Source organism: Numenius arquata, chromosome W, assembly GCF_964106895.1.
Source record: "Numenius arquata chromosome W, bNumArq3.hap1.1, whole genome shotgun sequence".
Taxonomy (NCBI): Eukaryota; Metazoa; Chordata; class Aves; order Charadriiformes; family Scolopacidae; genus Numenius; species Numenius arquata.
Window position 1 is genome coordinate 7,750,333 of NC_133615.1, and position 21,075 is coordinate 7,771,407.

At 41.6% G+C, this 21,075-nt stretch overlaps 1 protein-coding gene across 1 annotated transcript in view; it reads left to right on the forward strand.

Moving 5' to 3' along the window:
• LOC141476754 (excitatory amino acid transporter 1-like) overlaps positions 1-21,075 on the forward strand; it is a 74,657-nt gene that overhangs the window by 43,916 nt on the left and 9,666 nt on the right. The window contains exons 2-3 of the mRNA XM_074165557.1: positions 14,777-14,981; positions 19,105-19,147. Coding sequence (XP_074021658.1) covers positions 14,777-14,981; positions 19,105-19,147 — 248 coding nt within the window. The remainder of the gene's footprint in view (positions 1-14,776; positions 14,982-19,104; positions 19,148-21,075) is intronic.

Genomic DNA, 21,075 nt, shown 5'->3' on the forward strand with positions numbered 1-21,075 from the left:
GGAAAGCAACAGCTCCATGAGCAGCTCAGATAAATTCTTTGGAAGATCAATGAATAAAAGCAGCAGATAAATGAACTGCTAGCTTGAAAGCGAACTGAAAATTTATGAGTTTTAAGTTGGACACAGATGCACCGATTGGTGTTGTGTCACTGACAAGATTTCTAAAAAAAAATAATTATTAATAAACCTGGTACAAGGATAGATAGTAGCTACAAGAAACCCAAGGGCGATCGCGATCAAGAAAGACTTCTGGGCCTTAAGGTGACTGGTTAAGAGATCAGGAGTGCAAGTAGTATTCTCTTCTGTCATTCCAGTTGCAGGGAAGGATGAGGCAAGCAACAAGAAGAGCCAGCAGATCAATACCTGGCTCCAAGCCTGGTGACAGTGACAGGACTTTAGGTTTTTTGATCACAGGTCGGTTTACATGACACCAGGCCTGCTGGAGACTGATGGGATACACCTGTATCAAAGGGGGAAAAGACTGGCCTGGCTGAAAAGAGAAATATGGTTACAACCTTGGGAAAAAAGGAGAGTTTATGGCCTTTGGAAGAAGGGGCAGGCCACTCAGGAAGACTACAAAGATGTTGTGAGGCTATGTAGAGAGAAAATTAGAAGGGCCAAAGCCCAACTAGAACTTAACCTGGCTTTGGACATTAAGAGCAATAAAAAAGTTTCTATAAATGCATTGGTAATAAAAGGAGGACTAAGGAGAATCCCCATCCTTTATTATATGGGAGTGGTCACATGGTGACAAAGGATGAGGAAAAGTCTGACATACTTAATGCCTTCTTTGCTCAGTCTTTAGTAGTAGAATCAGTTGTTCCCTGAGTATCCAGACCCCTGAGCTAGTAGATAGGGGTGGGAAGCAGAATGAAACCCCCGTAATCCAAGTGGTGAGGGACCTGCTACAGCACCTAGACATACACAAGTCTACAGGGCAGGATGGGATCCACCCAAGGGTACTGAGGGAGCTGGCAGAAGTGCTCACAAAGCCATTTCCATCATTTCCCAGCAGTCCTGGCCAACTGGGGAGGTCCCAGTTGACTGAAGGTTAGCGACTGAAGGTTAGCAACTGAAGGTTGCTGATGATACCAAACTGGGAGGGGTGGCTGACACACCAGAAGGCTGTGCCGCCATACAGCAAGACCTGGACAGGCTGGAGAGTTGAGCAGAGAGGAACCTGATGAAATTCAACAAGGGCAAGTGTAGGGTGCTGCACCTGGGGAGGAATAACCCCATGCACCAGTACAGGTTGGGGCCTGACCTGCTGGAGAGCACCTCGGTGGAAAAAGACCTGGGAGTCCTGGCGGACAAAAGGATTACCATGGGCCAGCAATGTGCCCTTGTGGCCAAGAAGGCCAGTGGTCTCCTGGAGTGCATTAAAAAAGGTTATCCTCCCCCTCTACTCTGCCCTGGTGAGGCCCCATCTGGAGTACTGTGTCCAGTTCTGGGCTCCCCAGTGCAAGAAGGACAGGGAACTGCTGGAGAGGGTACACCAGAGGACCACAAAGATGATTAGGGGCCTGGAGCATCTCTCTTACCAGGAGAGGCTGAGGGACTTGAGACTTTTTAGTCTGGAGAAGAGAAGGCTGAGGGGGGATCTGATCAATGCCTATAAATACTTAAAGGGTGAGTGTCAAGAGGAGGGGGCCAGTCTCTTTTCAGTGGTGCCCAGTGACAGGACAAGAGGAAATGGGCACAAACTTGAACATAGGAAGTTCCATCTGAACATGAGGAAAAACTTCTTTACTTTGAGGGTGGCAGAGCACTGGAACAGGCTGCCCAGAGAGGTGGTGGAGTCTCTGTCTCTGGAGACGTTCAAAACCCGCCTGGACACGTTCCTGTGCAACCTGCTCTAGGTGAACCTGCTTTGGCAGGGGGGTTGGACTAGATGATCTCCAGAGGTCCCTTCCAACCCCATATCATTCTTTGATTCTGTGATTCTGTGAAATGTGATGCCCATCCACAAGAAGAGTCGGAAGGAGGTTCCCGAGAAATACAGTCCTGTCAGTCTGACCTCGGTGCCTGGGAAGGTTATGGAACAGATCATCCTGAGTGCCATAATGCAGCACATGCAGGACAACCAGGCGATCTGGCCTAGCCAGCATGGGTTCATGAGGGGCAGGTCCTGCTTGACAAACCTGATCTCCTTCTATGACAAGGTGACCCGCTTGGTGGATGAGGGAAAGGCTGTGGATATTGTTTACCTGGAAGTAAAGAATTACTTTACTGGGAGAGTGGTCAGGCACTGGAACAGCCTGCCCAGGGAGGTGGTAGAGTCGCCATCCCTGGAGGTATTTAAGAAACGTGTAGACATGGCACTTCAGGGCATGCTCTAGTGCCCGAGATTGTTGGTTTGTGTCTGTTTGTGGGTGGGGTGGTGTGCAGTTGTGGGCGTTTGTTTTGGTTTGGTTTTGGTGTTTGCTGTTCTGGGATTTTTGGGGGGTTTTTTTGTTGGTTTTGGTGGTTTTGTGTTTTTTTGTTGGTTTTTTTTGTTGGTTGGACTCGATGATCTCAAAGGTCCCATCCAACCAAAAATATTCTGTGATTCTGTGATTCTGTGACTTTAGTAAAGCCTTTGACACCGTTTCCCACAGCATTCTCCTGGAGAAACTGGCTGCCCATGGCTTGGGTGGGAGTACTCTCTGCTGGGTTAAAAACTGGCTGGAGGGCCGGGCCCAGAGGGTGGTGGTGAATGGAGATAAATTCAGTTGGTGGCCAGTCACGAGTGGTGTTCCCCAGGGCTCGGTATTGGGGCCGGTTCTCTTTAACAACTTTATCAGTTATTTGGATGAGGGGATTGAGTGCACCCTCAGTATGTTTGCAGAAGACACCAAGTTGGGTGGGAGTGTCGACCTGCTTGAGGATAGAAAGACTCTGCAGAGGGATCTGGACAGGTTGGATCAATGGGCCGAGGCCAATGGGATGAGGTTCAACAAGGCCAAGTGCTGGGTCCTGCACTTGGGTCACACCAACTCCATGCAGCACTACAGGCTTGGGGAAGAGTGGCTGGAGAGCTGCCTGGCAGAAAAGGACCTGGGGGTGTTGGTCGACTGCCAGCTGCTATGAGCCAGGAGTGTGCCCAGGTGGCCAAGTGTCCCGGTTTGAAGTAAAACAGAACCAATTTTCTGTTCTGTAACTTTACATCCTAGCTAGGCCTCTTCTAACTCTCTGAAATTAACGGCATATTGTGGAGAAAACTGCTCGTTCTCAGAGTGATAAGCCCAATGTTTCTGCTCCATGCCAAGGGATGGTATGCAGGGAGGCCCTTGCTTATACTTATTGCTGTAACAACCAAGGTCAGCCAATTTCGTTATTTGCCCCCTTAGAGGGTCGGAAATGGAAAAAACGTAGAGGGGTCACATTGGTGGGGAGGAGTGGACAGGAGAGGTGACCCAAACCTGACCAACTGGGGTATTCCATCCCATCTGCCCCATGCTCAGTATAAAAGCTGAGGGATCAAAGGGTCAGCCCCCTTCCTGCGATGGCCGACGTCCAGAGAGGACTCTGTCTGTTCATCTGCCTTTGACCCTGATCTGTGTGTTCCTGACTCCAGATTTGGAACCCAGTTCCCATCCATCGCTGAGTCCAGTCTGGGACTTCCCCAGTGCCTGCCGGTGATGTGACTGTCATCCTGGGAGCTTGATAGGGTTTTGTATATATTGTATCTATTTCATTATTTTCTTCTTTATTTTTATTTTAATATTAATTCTTCATTAAAGTAGTTTAGTTCATTCTTAACTTCTGAATCTCCTTATCTCTTTCTCTCCTCTCTCTCTCTTTTTTGGGGGGGGGAGAGGGGAGGGGAAGGGCCATCTGTCGGTCTGGTTTCGGTAAATTCGGCCGAAACCACGACACCAAGAAGGCCAACAGCATCCTTGCCTGTATCGGGAACAGTGTGGTGAGTAGGACTCAGGAGGTGATCGTCCCCCTCTACTGGGCACTGGTGAGGCCACACCTCGAATACTGTGTCCAGTTTTGGGCCCCTCACTACAGGAAAGACATTGAGGTTCTGGAATCTGTCCAGAGAAGGGCAACAAAGCTGGCAAGGTGTCTTATGAGGAGCGGCTGAGGGAACTGGGATTGTTTAGCTTGAAGAAAAGGAGGCTGAGTGGAGACCTGAAAGGAGGTTGTAGAGAGGTAGGTGTCGGTCTCTTCCCCCAGGTAACAAGCGATAGGACAAGAGGAAATGGCCTGAAGTTGCACCAGGGGAGGTTTAGACTGAATATTAGGAAAAAATTCTTCACCGAAAGGATTATCAGGCATTGGAACAGGGTGCCGGGGGAAGTGGTGGAGTCGCCATCCCTGGAGGTATTTAAAAGACAGTGTACGTGGTGCTTAGTGACATGGTTTAGTGATGGGTTTTGTCAGTCTTAGGTTGATGGTTGAACTCAGTGATCTGAAACATCCCTTCCAACATAGAATTCTATGATTTTATGATACTGCAACACCAAAAAATATATGCAGGGTTCTTTAGTGAGTGGGCAGTTACTAGAGTAACTTCAGATTACTCAAAAAAAATCAAGTAATAAAGTCTTGTTGAACATATCTAAAGGCAATGTCACACCACTCTTTTCCAAATTATCTTAATATTTCTGAATTAGCAAAGAAAGATGATCTCAGAGTTTAAAAATTGTAGTAAATTAAAAAATTCCATGCAGAAATCCAATGGCCAGATTTTTACCAGATGCAGTAGTTACACACCACCATTAGTTCAAATCTTAATTGAGTTACATCCAACTGGGCAAAACTTCTTTCCAAATGATGACTGCTGCATGAACTCTGTAAAATGAACTTAACTAGTGTCAGGTTCTAGTGGTTAATCATTCAAATAAAAGATACTATCACTGCAGTACACTCTATTATTGGAAGTTTTAGTGAAGAAGCCAAGAACAGGCTGGTCAACAATACTGGATCACATTTTGAGTGCGAAGGTGATACCTCCAGCATAGAGCTGTGACAATTTACAGATCGGTAAAATCTCATACCCCAAATCCCATGTTATTTTGCACATAGAGATATGTCTCTATCTTCTTTTAGACAGGCAACCTTAATTTTCCATTCTTTAAATCTTGCACCTCTCTGAGTAGAATTATATTCACTTCATTTTTCTAGCAATTTAACAGAAGTGTCTCTTCAGACATCTGTTACATACTGAACATGTAAAAGCAAATGCATTTTTACATTAGACTGCATTACTAGCTACTGTGCCTTTAAGAATACCTTCAGTCTCACATCTATATTCAAAAGTATGTCATATTATTTTTTCAGTAGCAGCTAAAGTAGATCAGGAGTGATTTAGCATAGTAAATAGTTTACAGCTTCATCACATGGTGTACAGCCAGTCAGATAACAGAAGCACTGTACATTTGTGGAATGTTGTTTAATAAGTGCTGCACAGACAAAAACATGTCTTTGAAGGACTCCAGGCACAGGCTGCCAAAACTCAGACCAGTGTTTTAGCAGATTAAAAGCTTCCACATGTATTTTAAGAAATTGCATTATGGATTTTATGGAGCACTAAGTAATGTGCTTAACACCATTCAGAAGGGAAAAGTATCTTTAACAGTAGTATCTTGCTGGGATGCATGGTTAAAGTAGATATTTTTGGCAATATGTTAAGAATAAGTGAAAAGTAATATTTTCATCCTTGGGAAAATCTGTTACAACTACTAGCATATTTATTTCAGTCTTGTAATAAAATGTCCTGTAGGATTCAAGCTATCTTAATGTGCTTTGTCTTATCAATTGCCACAATCAACTTTTTGCTAATTAAACTGAAGTAATTTACCATGTTACATTATGCTTTTTCTTAAGCAAATGTTCTGTGATCCTTGTTTCACTCCTGATACAGAAAATAAGCAGCTTTATGCCCAACAGAAGAATTCCATTTCTAGGAAAGGTTAGTCCAAATGTCTGGACATAAAAAGATGTCTTTTTAGAATTGCACTGTGCAGGTAATAGCAGTGTTTTGTTACAAAAAAAAATTATGAGCTGCTATCTTCTGTATTCCTGGGTCTCTGATTCTTGGCTTGAGGACAGTCAGTCCTTTGTACTCTGTTACTACAATGAGGCAATCAAAGAAAGAGAGTCTTGGTTTGAGACTGTCAGCTGTTACTAATCACTACTCCATGGCTTGCTGTGAATCCCTGCTTGCTTCTCCCTCCCGCTCTGCTTAGCACACATAAAGAAGATAAATTGCTCCCTAGTTTCCCTTCTAAAAGGATATTGTTTGGCACATTCCAATACTGTGAGCAAAAGATGGAATAATGTGAAGAGTTAAATGGGTATCTAAACAACCCCACAGCAGGGTCCTTCTTGGGCAGATGTGAGTTTCAGGAAATGTACTTTCCTACCGGTTCTCCAAATGTATTCTGTTATCTTGCAACTCCAAAAAGTAAAACAACTACACTTTTCATAACGGTACATCATATTCCTGCAAGAGGTTTCCTGCAGTAACACAAATATCACTGACACTCAAGAAATCATAGAATCATAGAAATGCAGCATCTAAGTTTACCGTATTTACATATTTCATTTTACTTGGAGCTGTAATACTTTGGTGTCTAAAAAATATTTAGCAACAACAAGCACAGTCTGGGGAGTTTTACTGAATTTTTCCCTGCCTTCACTGACTGACACTGTCCTGATACAGAAAAGAATTTTAAAAGAAGAAAATCAAGTTATTTGTGCATGTGTAAAAAAGCACCATGGAAGCAAGCAAAGAAGTGAGCAAGGCTGTGGAATACCATACCATGAAAATAGTTACGGAAAAAATAGCAACTGATTTGAACCTCAAGCTCAATACATTTATAACCAAGACTGTATAATATATTTATTTGCCTGCTCTATAAGAATACTATACTTGATGGCCCAGGAAATATTTTCCACCATAGATTGCTGTCATATTTTTTTAATAAGATAATGACTATTCTTGGTGCACTGAAACCAAGCTGAGTTTCATAAAATTAAAGTAATGCTATTCCACTGAAAGAGCATTATCAGTGATGAATGACAGCAAAATGGTCTTTTATTCATGGTTAACTGAAAGGTAAAAATCACTGTAAAGCCACTAGAGATTATTTGGGCCTCTACCATTCAGTGGTGCTCTGACAGTATTGTACCATGGTTTCACAAACACATTCTTTCTAATGATGAAGCTGTGGTTAGAAGAACATGTGTTTGAAGCCAGGAGGATGAAGGATGAAAAAACACGGTCAGTTACTAAATATTTTCCCTCAACAAGGTTAGAAAGGGATGGAGGAAAAAATTTGCAGCTAGCATACATTGCACCTATTTGCTAGCATAATTTTATACTGTTTCCATCAAGAAGTATGGGACCAACAGAAAGTATGATGTTCAGTTTTCATCACTTTTGCTTGTGCAAAAGCTTTCAGAATCACTGAGCAGTATCCAGCATCCACATTCAGGTATAATTCAAACCAAGGGCTCTATGAATACCAAAAATAAGTATGTATGGCAAGGTTAGGTTAGCATCCTCTATAAAAGGGTTTTTTTCATCATATACAACCTTTCTCCTCACTGTGGTGGAGAATCCACAAAGGCAGGCACACCACTTTATTTAAGTGCTTATGTGGACTCTTCTACATGTTGTTAAGTCCCACCTTTATGTTAAGGTCTGTGATTTCTGATTCATAGAATGGTTTAGGTTGGAAGGGACCTTAAAGATCATCGAGTTCCAATCCCCCTGCCATGGGCATGGACACCTCCCACTAGAGCAGGTTGCTCAAAGCCCCATCCAGCCTGGCCTTAAACACTTCCAGGGATGGGGCCTCCACAACTTCCCTGGGCAACCTGTTCCACTGTCTCACCAACCTCAGAGTGAAAAATTTCTTCCAAATATCTAATCTAAATCTCCCCTCTTTCAGTTTAAAACCATTACCCCTCGTCCTATTGCTACACTCCCTGATAAAGAGTCCCTCCCCATATCTCCTCATAAGAGGCCCCCTTCAGGTACTGAAAGGCCGCTATAAGGTCTCCCTCAGAGCCTTCTCTTCTCCAGGCTGAACAACCCCAGCTCTCTCAGCCTGTCTTCATAGGGGAGGTGCTCCAGCCCTCTGATCATTTTCATGGCCCTCCGCTGGACCCGTTCCAACAGGTCCATGTCCTTCCTGTGTTGAGGACTCCAAAGCTGGACACAGTACTCCTGGTGGGGGTCTCATGAGAGCAGAGTAGAGGGGCAGAATCACCTCCCTCAACCTGCTGGCCACACTTCTTTTGATGCAGCCCAGGATGCGGTTGGCTTTCTGGGCTGCCAGCATGCATTGCTGGCTCATGTCGAGCTTCTCATCCACCAAATTGCATTACTATATCCGAACCATCAGTTTCATTTGTCAGCTTGGTTTAATCACTGTCATATAATTTTTGATCAAATACAATTACTAATTTTCCTGTGAGATATTTGTCCAATGTTCTTAATAGGCCTGGAAAAAATATTAAAATATCTAATTTCATTATTTAAATTTCCATTTTGAAATAAGGATAAGTTAAACTGAGATTTGGAGACAGCTTGTCCCATCAGTTCATGCAAAAAAGGCATACAGAGCTATATTTCAGACATGTATTTTATGTAGCTTCAGGAAGTCATTAGCTGTATTAATTTAATATTAATTAACTTCACCTATGCATATAGTTCTTTGAAAATGTTACTTAGCTTTTTTCTTTGCAATTTTATTCTTTTACTGCTACTCCTATTAAAAATAATAATCTAGAGTTTGGACTAATTTTGGACCTGATCTTCTGAAAGCCTCAGTTTTCAAAGTTTTAAATATTATTTAACTGTTGGGTTTTGGGAATGCTCAGCACCACTCAGGATATGCTCAGCAGCTATCAGAATAAATCTCTAGAGCTTAATCATGTTAATTAAATTCAGGCAATACTTCAACTGTCTTTACTTAACTATTTCTTTTCCTTAGAATTTTTCTGTCAGTATATTTTACTGTGACCTTGCACAGTGTTATTCATTTCCACAAATCCTCATCAACATACACAAAAGGGATTGTTCTCATGGTCTCATACTGAGAGTTTACTCATCACACAGTGCTTAGTGGATGTAGGGGGTTGGGAGTAGCCCATTTAAGCCTGCTTCATTAGGAGAGTGAAAAACAACCTTAAAGAAACAAAATTAGGGCAACACTCCTGAATCAACAGTTGCCATTATTGCTATTCCACCATAGGAGTCTTTAACAAGTGACTGCAATTTCCTAATGAAGACTCTGCAAAAATAAACAGGAAAATAATTAGCAATAAAAAGATGTTAGGTTCATAATGTTTTGTTTTTAAAGACTGAGTCTGAAACATCTAAAGGAAATTTATATAAAAATCTACATTAGCAAGGAAGTGCTATAAATTTGGTTCTAATATCTTAAATAAGGAAAGAATTCATAATGATCATAGAAAGCCTCTCTTTTTTTATTTCCAGTAGTCAATATTTATGAAGACCAGAATGGATAGTTTGTTCTACACACTCGTTCAGAAGGGGGTCATCATTTTATATATTTAAAATCTTCATCATTATTTATCAAAAGTAATTTTAAAGAAATAAAGAAATCCAAAGTTAAAAATATTGCGGGTAAAATGTTAGATTCTCTTACACAAAACACAAGAATTTTAGTATAGGAAAGCAAATGTATAAACTTCTTATTTTTTCCAAAAGTTTTTAAAGGGCATCAAAAAACATGCATAAACAGGGACTTCTCACATGAAAAGCAGGAGCTGAGAATTTTAATTTTTTCAAACTGAAATGTGTCCTGGTTTCAGCTGGGACAGAGTTAATTTTCTTTCTAGTGGTTGTTGTGTTTCAGATTTGGTATGAAAGGAATCTCAATAATACATAGATGTTGCCAGGCGATGTATATAGTTTTCAAGGACTTTTTTCAGCTTGCCATAGAAGCTGAGAAGAAGCCTAGACAGAACCATGAAATGGGCAATGAAATATTCCATACCATAGACATCATGCTCAGTATATAAATGGGGTTAGCCGGGGGGTGGATACTTGTGATCACTGCTCAGGACAGTGCCAATTCACTGGGCGGTGGAGAGAGACTTGTGCCATTATTATTATTGTTATTATTATTTTCCTTTTCTAATATTGTTCTATTTAACTGTCTTTATCTCATCCCATGAATTTTTTTTCCTTTACCATCCTTTTCTCCCTCTTCTCCCTACCCTTCTTGGAAGGGAAGGGGGGGTGAGCAAGCGGCTGCGTGGTCCTAGCTGCTGGCTGAGGTTAAACCACACCAACATGCATCTATGTATACACTCACATGCACACCCCCTGTCCCCAGTGACAGAGCTTTGCTTGCTCTGACGAATGATAAAATCACTGAAGGTACTAGGATCAGTCCTAAGTAGTGACTGGGTTTTTTTTATGAAAAGCAAAATAAAATTAATCTTGCTACTTGCCCAGTTCTTTGGTGGCATACTGTTGGGACTATTTGAGGTCAGTAAGTGTAAAGAAAAACATCCCATTTAAAATCTGCTAGTTATGGGCCCTGATACAGCAAACCACATTAGTTAGTGATTAAGGACAAATTTAAGTTCAAGAATGTTTTGCTGACTAGGGGTTTACATGCAGAAAGAGGGCCTCAGTCATACCAGCTGCTGATCAGTCATCATTGTTGTAAATATGTATATTCCTTCTAATTATGTAAATATATATATATCCCTTCTTTCTAAAAAAAAACCCACACAGGCAGAAACTCTTAGGTACTGTAACAGGAAAGTAGATATATGCTTAAACTCAAATCTCAGACTTAAATAGCTCATAACTTACGTCTTGAGGCCATTGGACTGTTCTGCATGAAATCAGTTGTTGCAGTTGCACTAATTAAAGGAAGAAAGTGTTCTGAAGTTGTAGGACTTTTTAGCATAGGCTCTGCTTTTTGGCTTTTAAAATAATTAATTGGAATTTATTTTTGAACAAGCAGATCCAAGCTATTATTGTCTTAAACGTTATCTAAAGAGAATATGCTCAGTGTATTTTATCTTTGATCTTACTGAGGAGTATCATCCCTCTGCGTTAGTGTGCTCTAGTATAATCCAAGATTACACATAGACTATGTAAAGCATGCTTACAATGTTGAGAAAATTAAAAACAATAGAAGCAACTCTGGATTTATAAATTCTAGAATTCTGTATAATCTAGAGTCATAAGTACGGTAAATATATATATAATCGGCACAAAATCAGTGATAGTATAGTAGCTATTCAAGAAAGCTGATACATGTTTAGTTCATGCTAATTTGCAGAACCCTGATCAAGTCAGGTGAACAATCAGAACTATCAGATTAACAATTTTTAACAAATTGTCCTAACTAGATTTTTTCTCCTTCTCTCCTGCATCCTTTCTCTCTCTTTCTCCTTCTCATACAATACCCTACTTGCTTGCTTGTTGCCTTTCCTACATCCTAAAATATTTTCATTTCTTCTCTAACACCTTTGTTAAAGAACAACATAGTGCTTTGCTTTTTGTCCTGACACTCTGGAGAACTCCTTGTCGTGTCTTTATTTCACTCACAGTGTGACTGATTCCTCACTTAATTCTCAAGAGAAAGAAAGAGTATGTGAAGGGAGAGGACAGGGGTAAGGGCTTGGGTTTGTTTGCAGTTTTACAGACTTACACCTGCCCCCTTCTTTCTTCCCTCCCCTCCCTTCCTCCCTCCCCAGCAATACATAAAAAATCATTCCCATTCACGTTGTGTGCACACACACTGGGAGAAATTACAGGCGCTCTGCTTGAGGTTGCCTTGACAACTTCAAGGCTTCCATGTGCATGGGGACCACTGGCAAAGCAAAGTTTCCCAGGCTCCCTGGGGAAAGGGAGGTGAGGGGAAGAAAGGCAGCAGAGGTGCTGGAGCCAGAAGCTGTGTGAAGGAGAGAGCAGGGAGCAGGATGAAAGGGGCACATACATCTCCCGTGGGACAATGGGAGTTTTGCTGTCTGGCTGTGAAAGGACACACTGAGGATACAATGGTCTGTGATACATGAAAGCTTCCAGACCCTGACATGAAACCCTTCCAGAGACCCATTCAGCTCTGAGAATTCTTGTCAACATCTTAAAATGTAATGAAAAGAAACCCCTTCATTTTCTCATGTTTTAAAAACAGATTTTAAATATTTTTTAGATAATTCATGTTGTTGGTATGCTGGAAGCTTTTTCAGTTTCTGCTGTGGAAGATACTGAGTGTCCCCTCTTGTGAGTTCCCTGAGTTCCCATTAATATCAGTGGGAGGGAAGGCTGCCCAGCAGCTCCCCAGTAAGGGCTCTCTGAGAACTTCCTTTCTCCTCATATAGCTTTTGTTCATACTTATGTCTGTCATCCCTCTGCTTTAAATGCTTACTGCTATACATCCCATGAGCAGTTAGAGCTCAAGAAGAGAGGAATTGCTGTCCCCCACTTTCAAGCTGAGAAGTCATTTATATAATAAGCAAGAGCAGAAATGAGACTGAGCAGCCTAAAATAAGGGGCTGTGTAGTCACAGCCGGAATGCATAATAGGAAACCAAGCTGGAAAGCAGCTTATAAAGACAAGGACATGACTCTTGCTCCCTGACATATCACTTGCACACAGTTCACCACTCAGTCCCAAAATCAGTCCAAGAAAGGAATAGGATCACAGGCCCTAATCCTTCAACACAGCAATCTTTAATGGTAAGATATGCCCTACACTCAGTGATTTTTGGAGCGTAGGAGACTCAAACTAGTATCAAGTGTGGAATACAAAGAAAATTAGGCTTGGTTAAAGCAGTAAGCACATATGCCTGTGAACCCTCTAGACTGACAGTGCTCAGCATCTGGTCCTGAATCTATTACCTGGCAAGAGCAGGATACTGGGAACTCACAGATTTAACATCTGTGCATTTCCAAATCTTCTCACCAAACTATATAGGTTAAATTTACCTTTTCATACTCAGGTTGTAAACCAAGTTTAAAGTTGATCTTAGCTAAAATGAAAAAACTACACAGACCATTGCTGTTACTTTAGAAATAGCAAGTAAAACATAAAACAGCAATGAAAATACATAAAGACAAAGTTGACAGGACTAGTATGCATGCATTCATTTTTTCACTTTTTAAATTACACTTCTTTTTAATTTATATACTGATACTTTTAAAATAAAATTGGTAACAAATGCTGTCTGATATAAACATTGTACAACTCAGTAGAAGCTCTGAAAGACTCCAACAATTCTTAATTTTATTTTTATGCATTGACTAATTATATTTGCATTATTTTGAGGACTCTAAAAAACCAAGCAATACTCTATCCACCAACAAGACTGGCTACAGGATTTGCTTCCTGTTTGTAAAAATAACTATTTATTACTTGGTAGCATTTGCCATTTTCCTCACAGAATTTCAAAACATAAATGTAAACTTACCACAAGCATTATCATCCAATTTTACTAATGGAAAAGCTGAGCAGAGAAATGAAGGATCAAGTGCTTCAAATGTTGGATTTCCATTTTCCATTTCTTCCTGTGCTTGTAACACTTTGTTCTTCCACTACAATGGCACATATAAATCAAGCAATTCAGAGTGCAAATCTAGTAATCACCCTTTGCAATTCATTTTGTGGGTACAAATCTTACTGGCTTTAATTGCTTCTGCTGAAAGGACAGGCAAGACCTAGCTGAAATGAAAGGGTAAGTATGAAGCATGTGATTGGTTTTATACTTTGAAGCTTTGATCAGAGCCTGGAACACAGCCTTGATCTCAGTTACATCAGTGACTATCTAGAGTAGTTTCACTGTAACTCCAGTAGCACATATTCCTCCTTTAGAAGATAGACAGAAGTATGACATATCTACAATGATAAGCATTTTGAGAAAATATTTAATTTTGCCAGGCCATGATTCTAGTTTTATGTTTCCATATTATTTATATTCATACAGTCCTTTTGCCTTATTTTAAATGCTTTCTCCTCTGAGATAAGTACCCAGAGCAGAAGGCAGGCAACTTTCATTATCTTCTATACACTCAAAGATGGCATCTAGATAAATATGTGGGCAAAACCACAAAAGTTTGGATTAGGCAGTGCCATATAGAGGTACATAGGAGGAGATAATAAAGCAAAGAGATTCTTTCCTGACCTCTTTCTTCATTCTGCACTTTGAAAGTATGATTCCAACAAGAAACGTCAGCACTGTTTTGAGACAGATGGTGTAGACCTCCAGATTAAGTATGGGTAAGTTACTGAGTACTTGAAATTTTAAGAAGGTATCAATAGTAAGGATTTTCTGAAACAAGCTGGTAGCATTCACTCTATTTTAAACTCTGATGGCTTGGGACAGAGGTAAACTCAGGTCATTCCATTAGGGACTGAAGAAAACTCTTTGTACACATTAATTGTGGCAAACATTATCAATGTTACTTGAGAGTACTCTGTTTTCTTTCTTACCATTACAAATTTAGTGCAGTGCATTTCTAAGGTACGTTTTTCAGACTATGGTAACTATGCTAATCAAAAAACATGAATTGGCTCACTGTGCCACACTGCATCAAATCAATAATATTTGCTTTTAACAAGTGTTAACAAAGCACAGAAAGCTGTAACTCTTGTCATAGAAAGCATTAGGGGTGAGACAGGAAGACAGTGGCAGTACAAGATGCAAAAGAGGGCCAACTTACCTTGGGTAGCTTTAAATGTACTGGTCATCAAAACTCTTCCCACAAAACCATTTTCATCATGCTGAGTTTATAGTCTTTACTCACAACTGTATGAGATGAACGTCCTTGTGCTTAAATTTACTAGGAATTGCTGCCCTGGATAGTAAAGCATCAGGGAAGATGGGAATCCGAGCAGTAGTCTACTACACGAGTACTACGATCATTGCTGTACTGATTGGTATAATCATTGTGGTCATCATCCACCCTGGAAAAGGTACTAAAGAAAACATGCACAGAGAAGGAAAAATTGTGCAAGTGACAGCATCAGATGCCTTTCTTGATTTAATCAGGTATGGCTATGATATTGCACATTTTCTGTACCAATAATGACAATAGTGATATTTAGATTCACATGAGAAGAATAGTAGAGAATTTTAGACAGCGAATGCCTAAATTAGCCAATTGGACCTAGTACTGACAAACAAAGAGGAACTGGTGAAGGACATTAAGGTTGGGGGCAGCCTTGGCTGTAGTGATCATGAAAAGATAGAGTTCAGGATCATGGGTAGTATGAGCAAAACAAGTAGGATTTCAACCTTGGACTCCAGGAGGGCTAACTTTGACCTCTTCAAGAAACTGCTCAGAGAAATCCCATGGGTTAGGGCTCTGGAAGGTAGGAGGGCTCAAGAGAGCTGGATGATATTCAAATATTGCTTTCTCCAAGCTCAGGATCGGTGCATCCCTAAGAGCAAAAAATCAGGCAAGGGAAGCAGGAGACCTGCATGGTTGAGCAGGGAACTTCTGAAAAAAACTCAAGTGGAAGAAGGAAGTTTGCAGTGTGTGGAAGAAGGGACTGACCACTTGGGAAGATTACAAGAATGCTGTCAGAGTATGCAGGGATGAAACAAGGAAAGCCAAGGCCTCCTTGGAATTAAACCTGGCAAAGGACATCAAGGTGAACAGGAAGGGTTTTTTCAACTATATTGGAGGCAAAAGGAAAACTAGAGAAAATGTGGGCCTGCTGTTGAATGAGACGGGTGCCATGGTGACAGAGGATGCAGAGAAGGCGGAGTTGCTGAATGCCTTCTTTGCTTCAGTCTTTACTGCTCAGGCCAGTCCTCAGGAGCCACAGACCTTGGAGGTAACAGAGAAAGTCTGGACAAAGGAAGACTTCCCCTTGGTTGAGGAGGATCAAGTTAGAGAAGAGTTAAGTACACTGGAAATCCACAAGTCCATGGGTCCTGATGGGATGCACCCACGAGTGCTGAGGGAGCTGGCAGAAGTCATTGCTGGGCCACTCTCCATCATCTTTGAAAGGTCCTGGAGAACAGTCAAGGTGCCTGAGGACTGGAGGAAAGCTGATGTCACTCCAGTCTTCAAAAAGGGCAAGAAGGAGGACCCGGGAAACTACAGGCCAGTCAGCCTCACCTCCATCCCTGGAAAGATGATGGAACGGCTCGTTCTGGGCATCATCTCAAAGCATATGGAGGAAAAGAAAGCTATCAGAATTAGTCAACACGGATTGACCAAGGGGAAATCATGTCTGACTAACCTGATGATAGCCTTCTATGATGGCATGACTGGATGGATAGATGAGGGGAGGGTGGTGGATGTTGTCTACCTTGACTTCAGCAAGGCTTCTGACACAGTCTCCCACAGCATCCTCATAGGTAAGCTTAGGAAGTGTGGATTAGAGGAATGGACAGTGAGGTGAATTGAAAACTGGCTGAAAGACAGAGCTCAGAGGGGTGTTATTAGTGGCACAGAATCTAGTTGGAGGTCCGTAACAAGTGGTGTTCCCCAGGGGTCAGTACTGGGACCAGTTCTGTTCAATATATTCATCAGTGATCTGGATGAAGGGATAGAGTGTACCCTCAGCAAGTTTGCTGATGAAACAAAACTGGGAGGGGTGGCTGACACACCAGAAGGCTGCGCCGCTAATCAGTGAGACCTGGGCAGGCTGGAGAGAAACCTAATGAAGTTCAACAAAGGCAAGTGTAGGGTGCTGCACTTGTGGAGGAATAACCCCATGCACCAGTACAGGTTAGGGGCTGACCTGCTGGAGAGCACCTCTGTGGAAAAAGACCTGGGAGTCCTGGTGGACAACAGGATGACCATGAGTCAGCAATGTGCCCTTGTGGCCATGAAGGCCAATGGCATCCTGGGGTGCATCAGGAAGAGTGTGGCCAGCAGGTGGAGGGAGGTTATCCTCCCCCTCTACTCTGCCCTGGTGAGGCCCCATCTGGAGTACTGTGTCCGGTTCTGGGCTCCCCAGTTCAAGAAGGACAGGGAACTGCTGGAGAGGGTACAGCAAAGGGCTACAAAGATGATTAGAGATGTTCTAATCTCTCTTATGAGGAAAGGCTGAGGAATTTGGGTCTTTTTAGTCTGGAGAAGAGAAGGCTGAGGGGGGAATCTGATCAATGCCTATAAATACTTAAAGGGTGGGTATCAAGAGGATGGGTCCAGTCTTTTTTCAGTGGTGGCCAGCAACAGGAAAAGAGGTAACAGGCACAAACTTGAACATAGGAAGTTCCATCTAAACATGAGGAGGAACTTCTTTACTTTGAGGGTGACATATTACTGCCCAGAGAGGTGGTGGAGTCTCTGTCTCTGGAGACATTCAAAACCTGCCTGGACACATTCCTGTGCAACCTGCTCTAGGTGGACGTGCTCTGGCAGGGGGTTGGACTAGATGATCTCGAGAGGTCCCTTCCAACCCCATATCCTTCTGTGATTCTGTGATTCTGTGACATCCTGGTGTCTAAATTGGAGAGACACGGATTTGATGGATGGACCACTCGGTGGATAAAGAACTGGCTAGATGGCCACACTCAAAGAATTGCGGTCAATGGCTTTGTAGCCAAGTGGAAACCAGTGACGAGTGGTGTTCCTCAGGGGTCAGTACTGGGACCGCTGTTGTTTAACATCTTTTTTGGCGACATGGACAGTGGGATTGAGTGCACCCTCAGCAAGTTTGCCCAGGACACCAAGCTGTGTGGCGCGGTCAACACGCTGGAGGGAAGGGGTGCCATCCAGAGGGACCTGGATAGGCTTGAGAGGTGGGCCTGTGCAAACCTCATGAAGTTCAAGCAGGCCAAGTGCAGGGTCCTGCACCTGGGTCGGGGCAATCCCAAGCACAAATACAGGGTGGGTGGAGAATGGATTGAGAGCAGCCCTGAGGGTGAAGGACTTGGGAGTGCTCATAGATGAGAAGCTTGACAAGAGCCAGCAATGTGTGCTTGCAGCCCAGAAGGCCAACCGTATCCTGGGCTGCATCAAAAGAAACATGGCCAGCAGGTCAAGGAAGGTGATTCTCCCCCTTTACTGTGCTCTCGTGAGACCCCACCTGGAGTACTGCATGCTGGTCTGGCTCCCCCCAACATAAGAAGATATGGACCTGTTAGAGAGGGTCCAGAGGAGGGCCACAAAGATGATCAGAGGGCTGGAGCTCCTCTCCTATGAAGACAGGCTGAGAGAGTTGGAGTTGTTCAGCCTGGAGAAGAGAAGGCTCTGGGGAAACCTTATAGCAGCCTTCCAGCATCTGAAGGGGGCCTACAAGAAATCTGGAGAGGGACTTTTTACAAAGGAATGTAGCGATAGGATGAGGGGTAATGACTTCAAACTTGAAGAGGGTAGATTTAGATTTGATATCAGGAAAAAATTTTTCACTCTGAGGGTGGTGAGGCACTGGAACAGGTTGCCCAGAGAAGTTGTGGATGCCCCATCCCTGGAAGTGTTCAAGACCAGGCTGGATGGGGCTTTGAGCAACCTGGTCTAGTGGGAGCTGTCCCTGCCCATGGCAGGGTGGTTGGAACTAGATGATCTTTGAGGTCCCTTCCAACTTAAACCATTCTATGATTCTATGATTTATTCAGTTAGGGAGCTTCTAATTCCCTCAGAAATGTCACCGGTCTGGAAAGCAAACAAGCATATCCCCATATGTAACAAGTATATGCACACATATATTTATATATGTATATACTCAAACTTCAGAAATATTTATTTCTTTTTCATGATGAGACTCTAAATCCAGTGATAAATGCATGATGTTATAGGCTACGTGACTGCAAAAATTCTTTGAGAAGTATAAATGCATTAAATATTAAATATTAAGAACAACTTCATTCAGACAGCATTAATAAATGCAAAATTTAAAGTCAGCACTGATCCATAGAGCTTTGTTCATTTGGTAATTTAGCTAATATTCTGTTTCATAACCAGACCTGCTATACTATATTGAATACGGAGATTGCAATTGACAGGATATGTCCAACCCTACTATATTTTGTCCTGATAAAGCTAACCAGGACAATGCTATATGCAAAGTTCTACTCACTGTATTCACAATTACATATTTGTGTTAGGATTCCTTTGAAAATTAGCTAGTCAATTCTTTTATTAGCTGTGCAACTACTTAAGGTGTTACTAGAGTTTTATTACTTCTCATGTTATTTTCTTTCTTTTTCACAGAAATATGTTCCCTCCAAATCTGGTGGAAGCTTGCTTTAAACAGGTAAAAATGTTTTGTCATTTCCAACTGAAACATATACTAAAGTAAGAAATTGTGCTGCCACTGAAAGAAAAGCAGCTTATGACTTAGCTCTTAAGCTGTTCCAACAGGCAGCAGCCATTCAGCCAGTCAGCACATATCTGACACTGTCTAATAGCCATATCATCGTTGCTTTTGACCTAGTCAAATATGTAGGAATGAGAGAAGGGCCTGAGGGTAATGGAGGAGAATCAGGACAAAGTCAGTTATGATGTGTCTAGGGAAAGTAGGAAATTAATAGGAAATGTGGTAGGAAATTAGGCTTTAATTTCAGTCCTCATTAAGCAGCTTGCTTTTTTATGTTTGTCTAATCTGCATGCCCACAAGTCCAGCATAATTACATATTTGTATTAAGGAATTTTTACCTAACTTTTTTTCTACTTTAAAACAGTAATAAAAATAGACATATAAGACAATTATCATACCCATGCACATTTTTTTAAAAAAAGTGTTTGATGTATAATGTTAGGCAATATTTTAACACTCCTGTCACAACTGAAATAAAATCCCTTCAGTGATAACTTCTAGATAATTTCCACTCTAATGTCTCTCTGTCACTTAAAGAGGCAATCCCATCCCTCCTTCTCTGGCTGTATAGTCCCAGTTTCAGTGTTTTGCCCTGTCTGGCATTCATCTGATTCCTCAGTGAGCTGATTCACCTCCATAACCTTTACCAAAAAAATGGCCACTTTTTTGCTTGATAAGTTTTCCTGCCAATTTAAAGAGTAGGATTGGCTCATGGAAAGATCAAACTAGAACTGACACAGAGGAGAAATTATCACAGGTTGGATGGCAGCAGGTAGGAAGTGAAACTATGCTTTACCATGTCAGCCAACTGTTGGAACAGCTCAGCTATCTACTCTAACCACAGCCCAAGTCTTAAAAAAATTTAGCAATTTTCATTTAAAACTCAAGAATATCTAACCTCCATGGAGATTTTTTCTGCTACATCTTATTAATAAATTTTCCATAAATCTCCTCTAAGCAAGTTTTACTTGAAGTTCTGAAAGACTTAAAGCCTTAAGGGGGTACAGCAAATATGTGGAAGGAGTGCATGAAAACTATTCAGGTGTGTAAAATAACAGAAAATTCAGTCAGTATTGCTAGATGCTGATATTCAAGTTTCCCATCTTAGGCATAAGTACTCCATATCACTTAAATACTTTCAGAGTGTGCAACAGTCTCCAAAAATTACTCATAATACTACAGCTCGTGGACTTAATATCGGGGGGAGGAATGTTGTTGGCAGGCCCAAAGGAATATAAATCCAAAGCTGCTGAATAACCTTGACACCAGCATCCCATTGCTTTAATATGGTATTTAGCATCTTGAGATACATTAGAAACATTTTACTAGTGATATTTAGTATACTTTGCTCAAAAGAATTTAATCAGGACAGGACTGCAGGGCTTTTTGAGGCCAGACAGAAATATTCAGGATACATATTTCTCTTTGGAAAAGTATTAGGTGGTGAAAGACTGATTTTCAAAGTAGACATTAAGGAGCACATTGAGATTTTGAAACTGATTTGCCCATTCCATAATGGAACCATTTAAGGTAGAACCCTGTGCATAATTAAGAAAAGTGGTGATTTGTTACTCGAAAGCAGAGAAAACTAATTGCTTTGCCATAGCAAAGGAAAAGAGAGGCATGTTACATTTCAGTTACTTTCAGTCTAATTTATTCTAATTCAAAAAGATGCAAAAGTAAAGGGAACTCCAGAGCACATGGAAATATTTCAACTAGCCAAAAAAGGTCTATTTATTTAACAGTTGGAAAAACATTGTTGGGAAAAATATCAATTTATAAAAATCACAGAATCACAGAATCAGAGAATTGTAGGGGTTGGAAGGGACCTCTGGAGATCATCTAGTCCAACCCCCCTGCCAGAG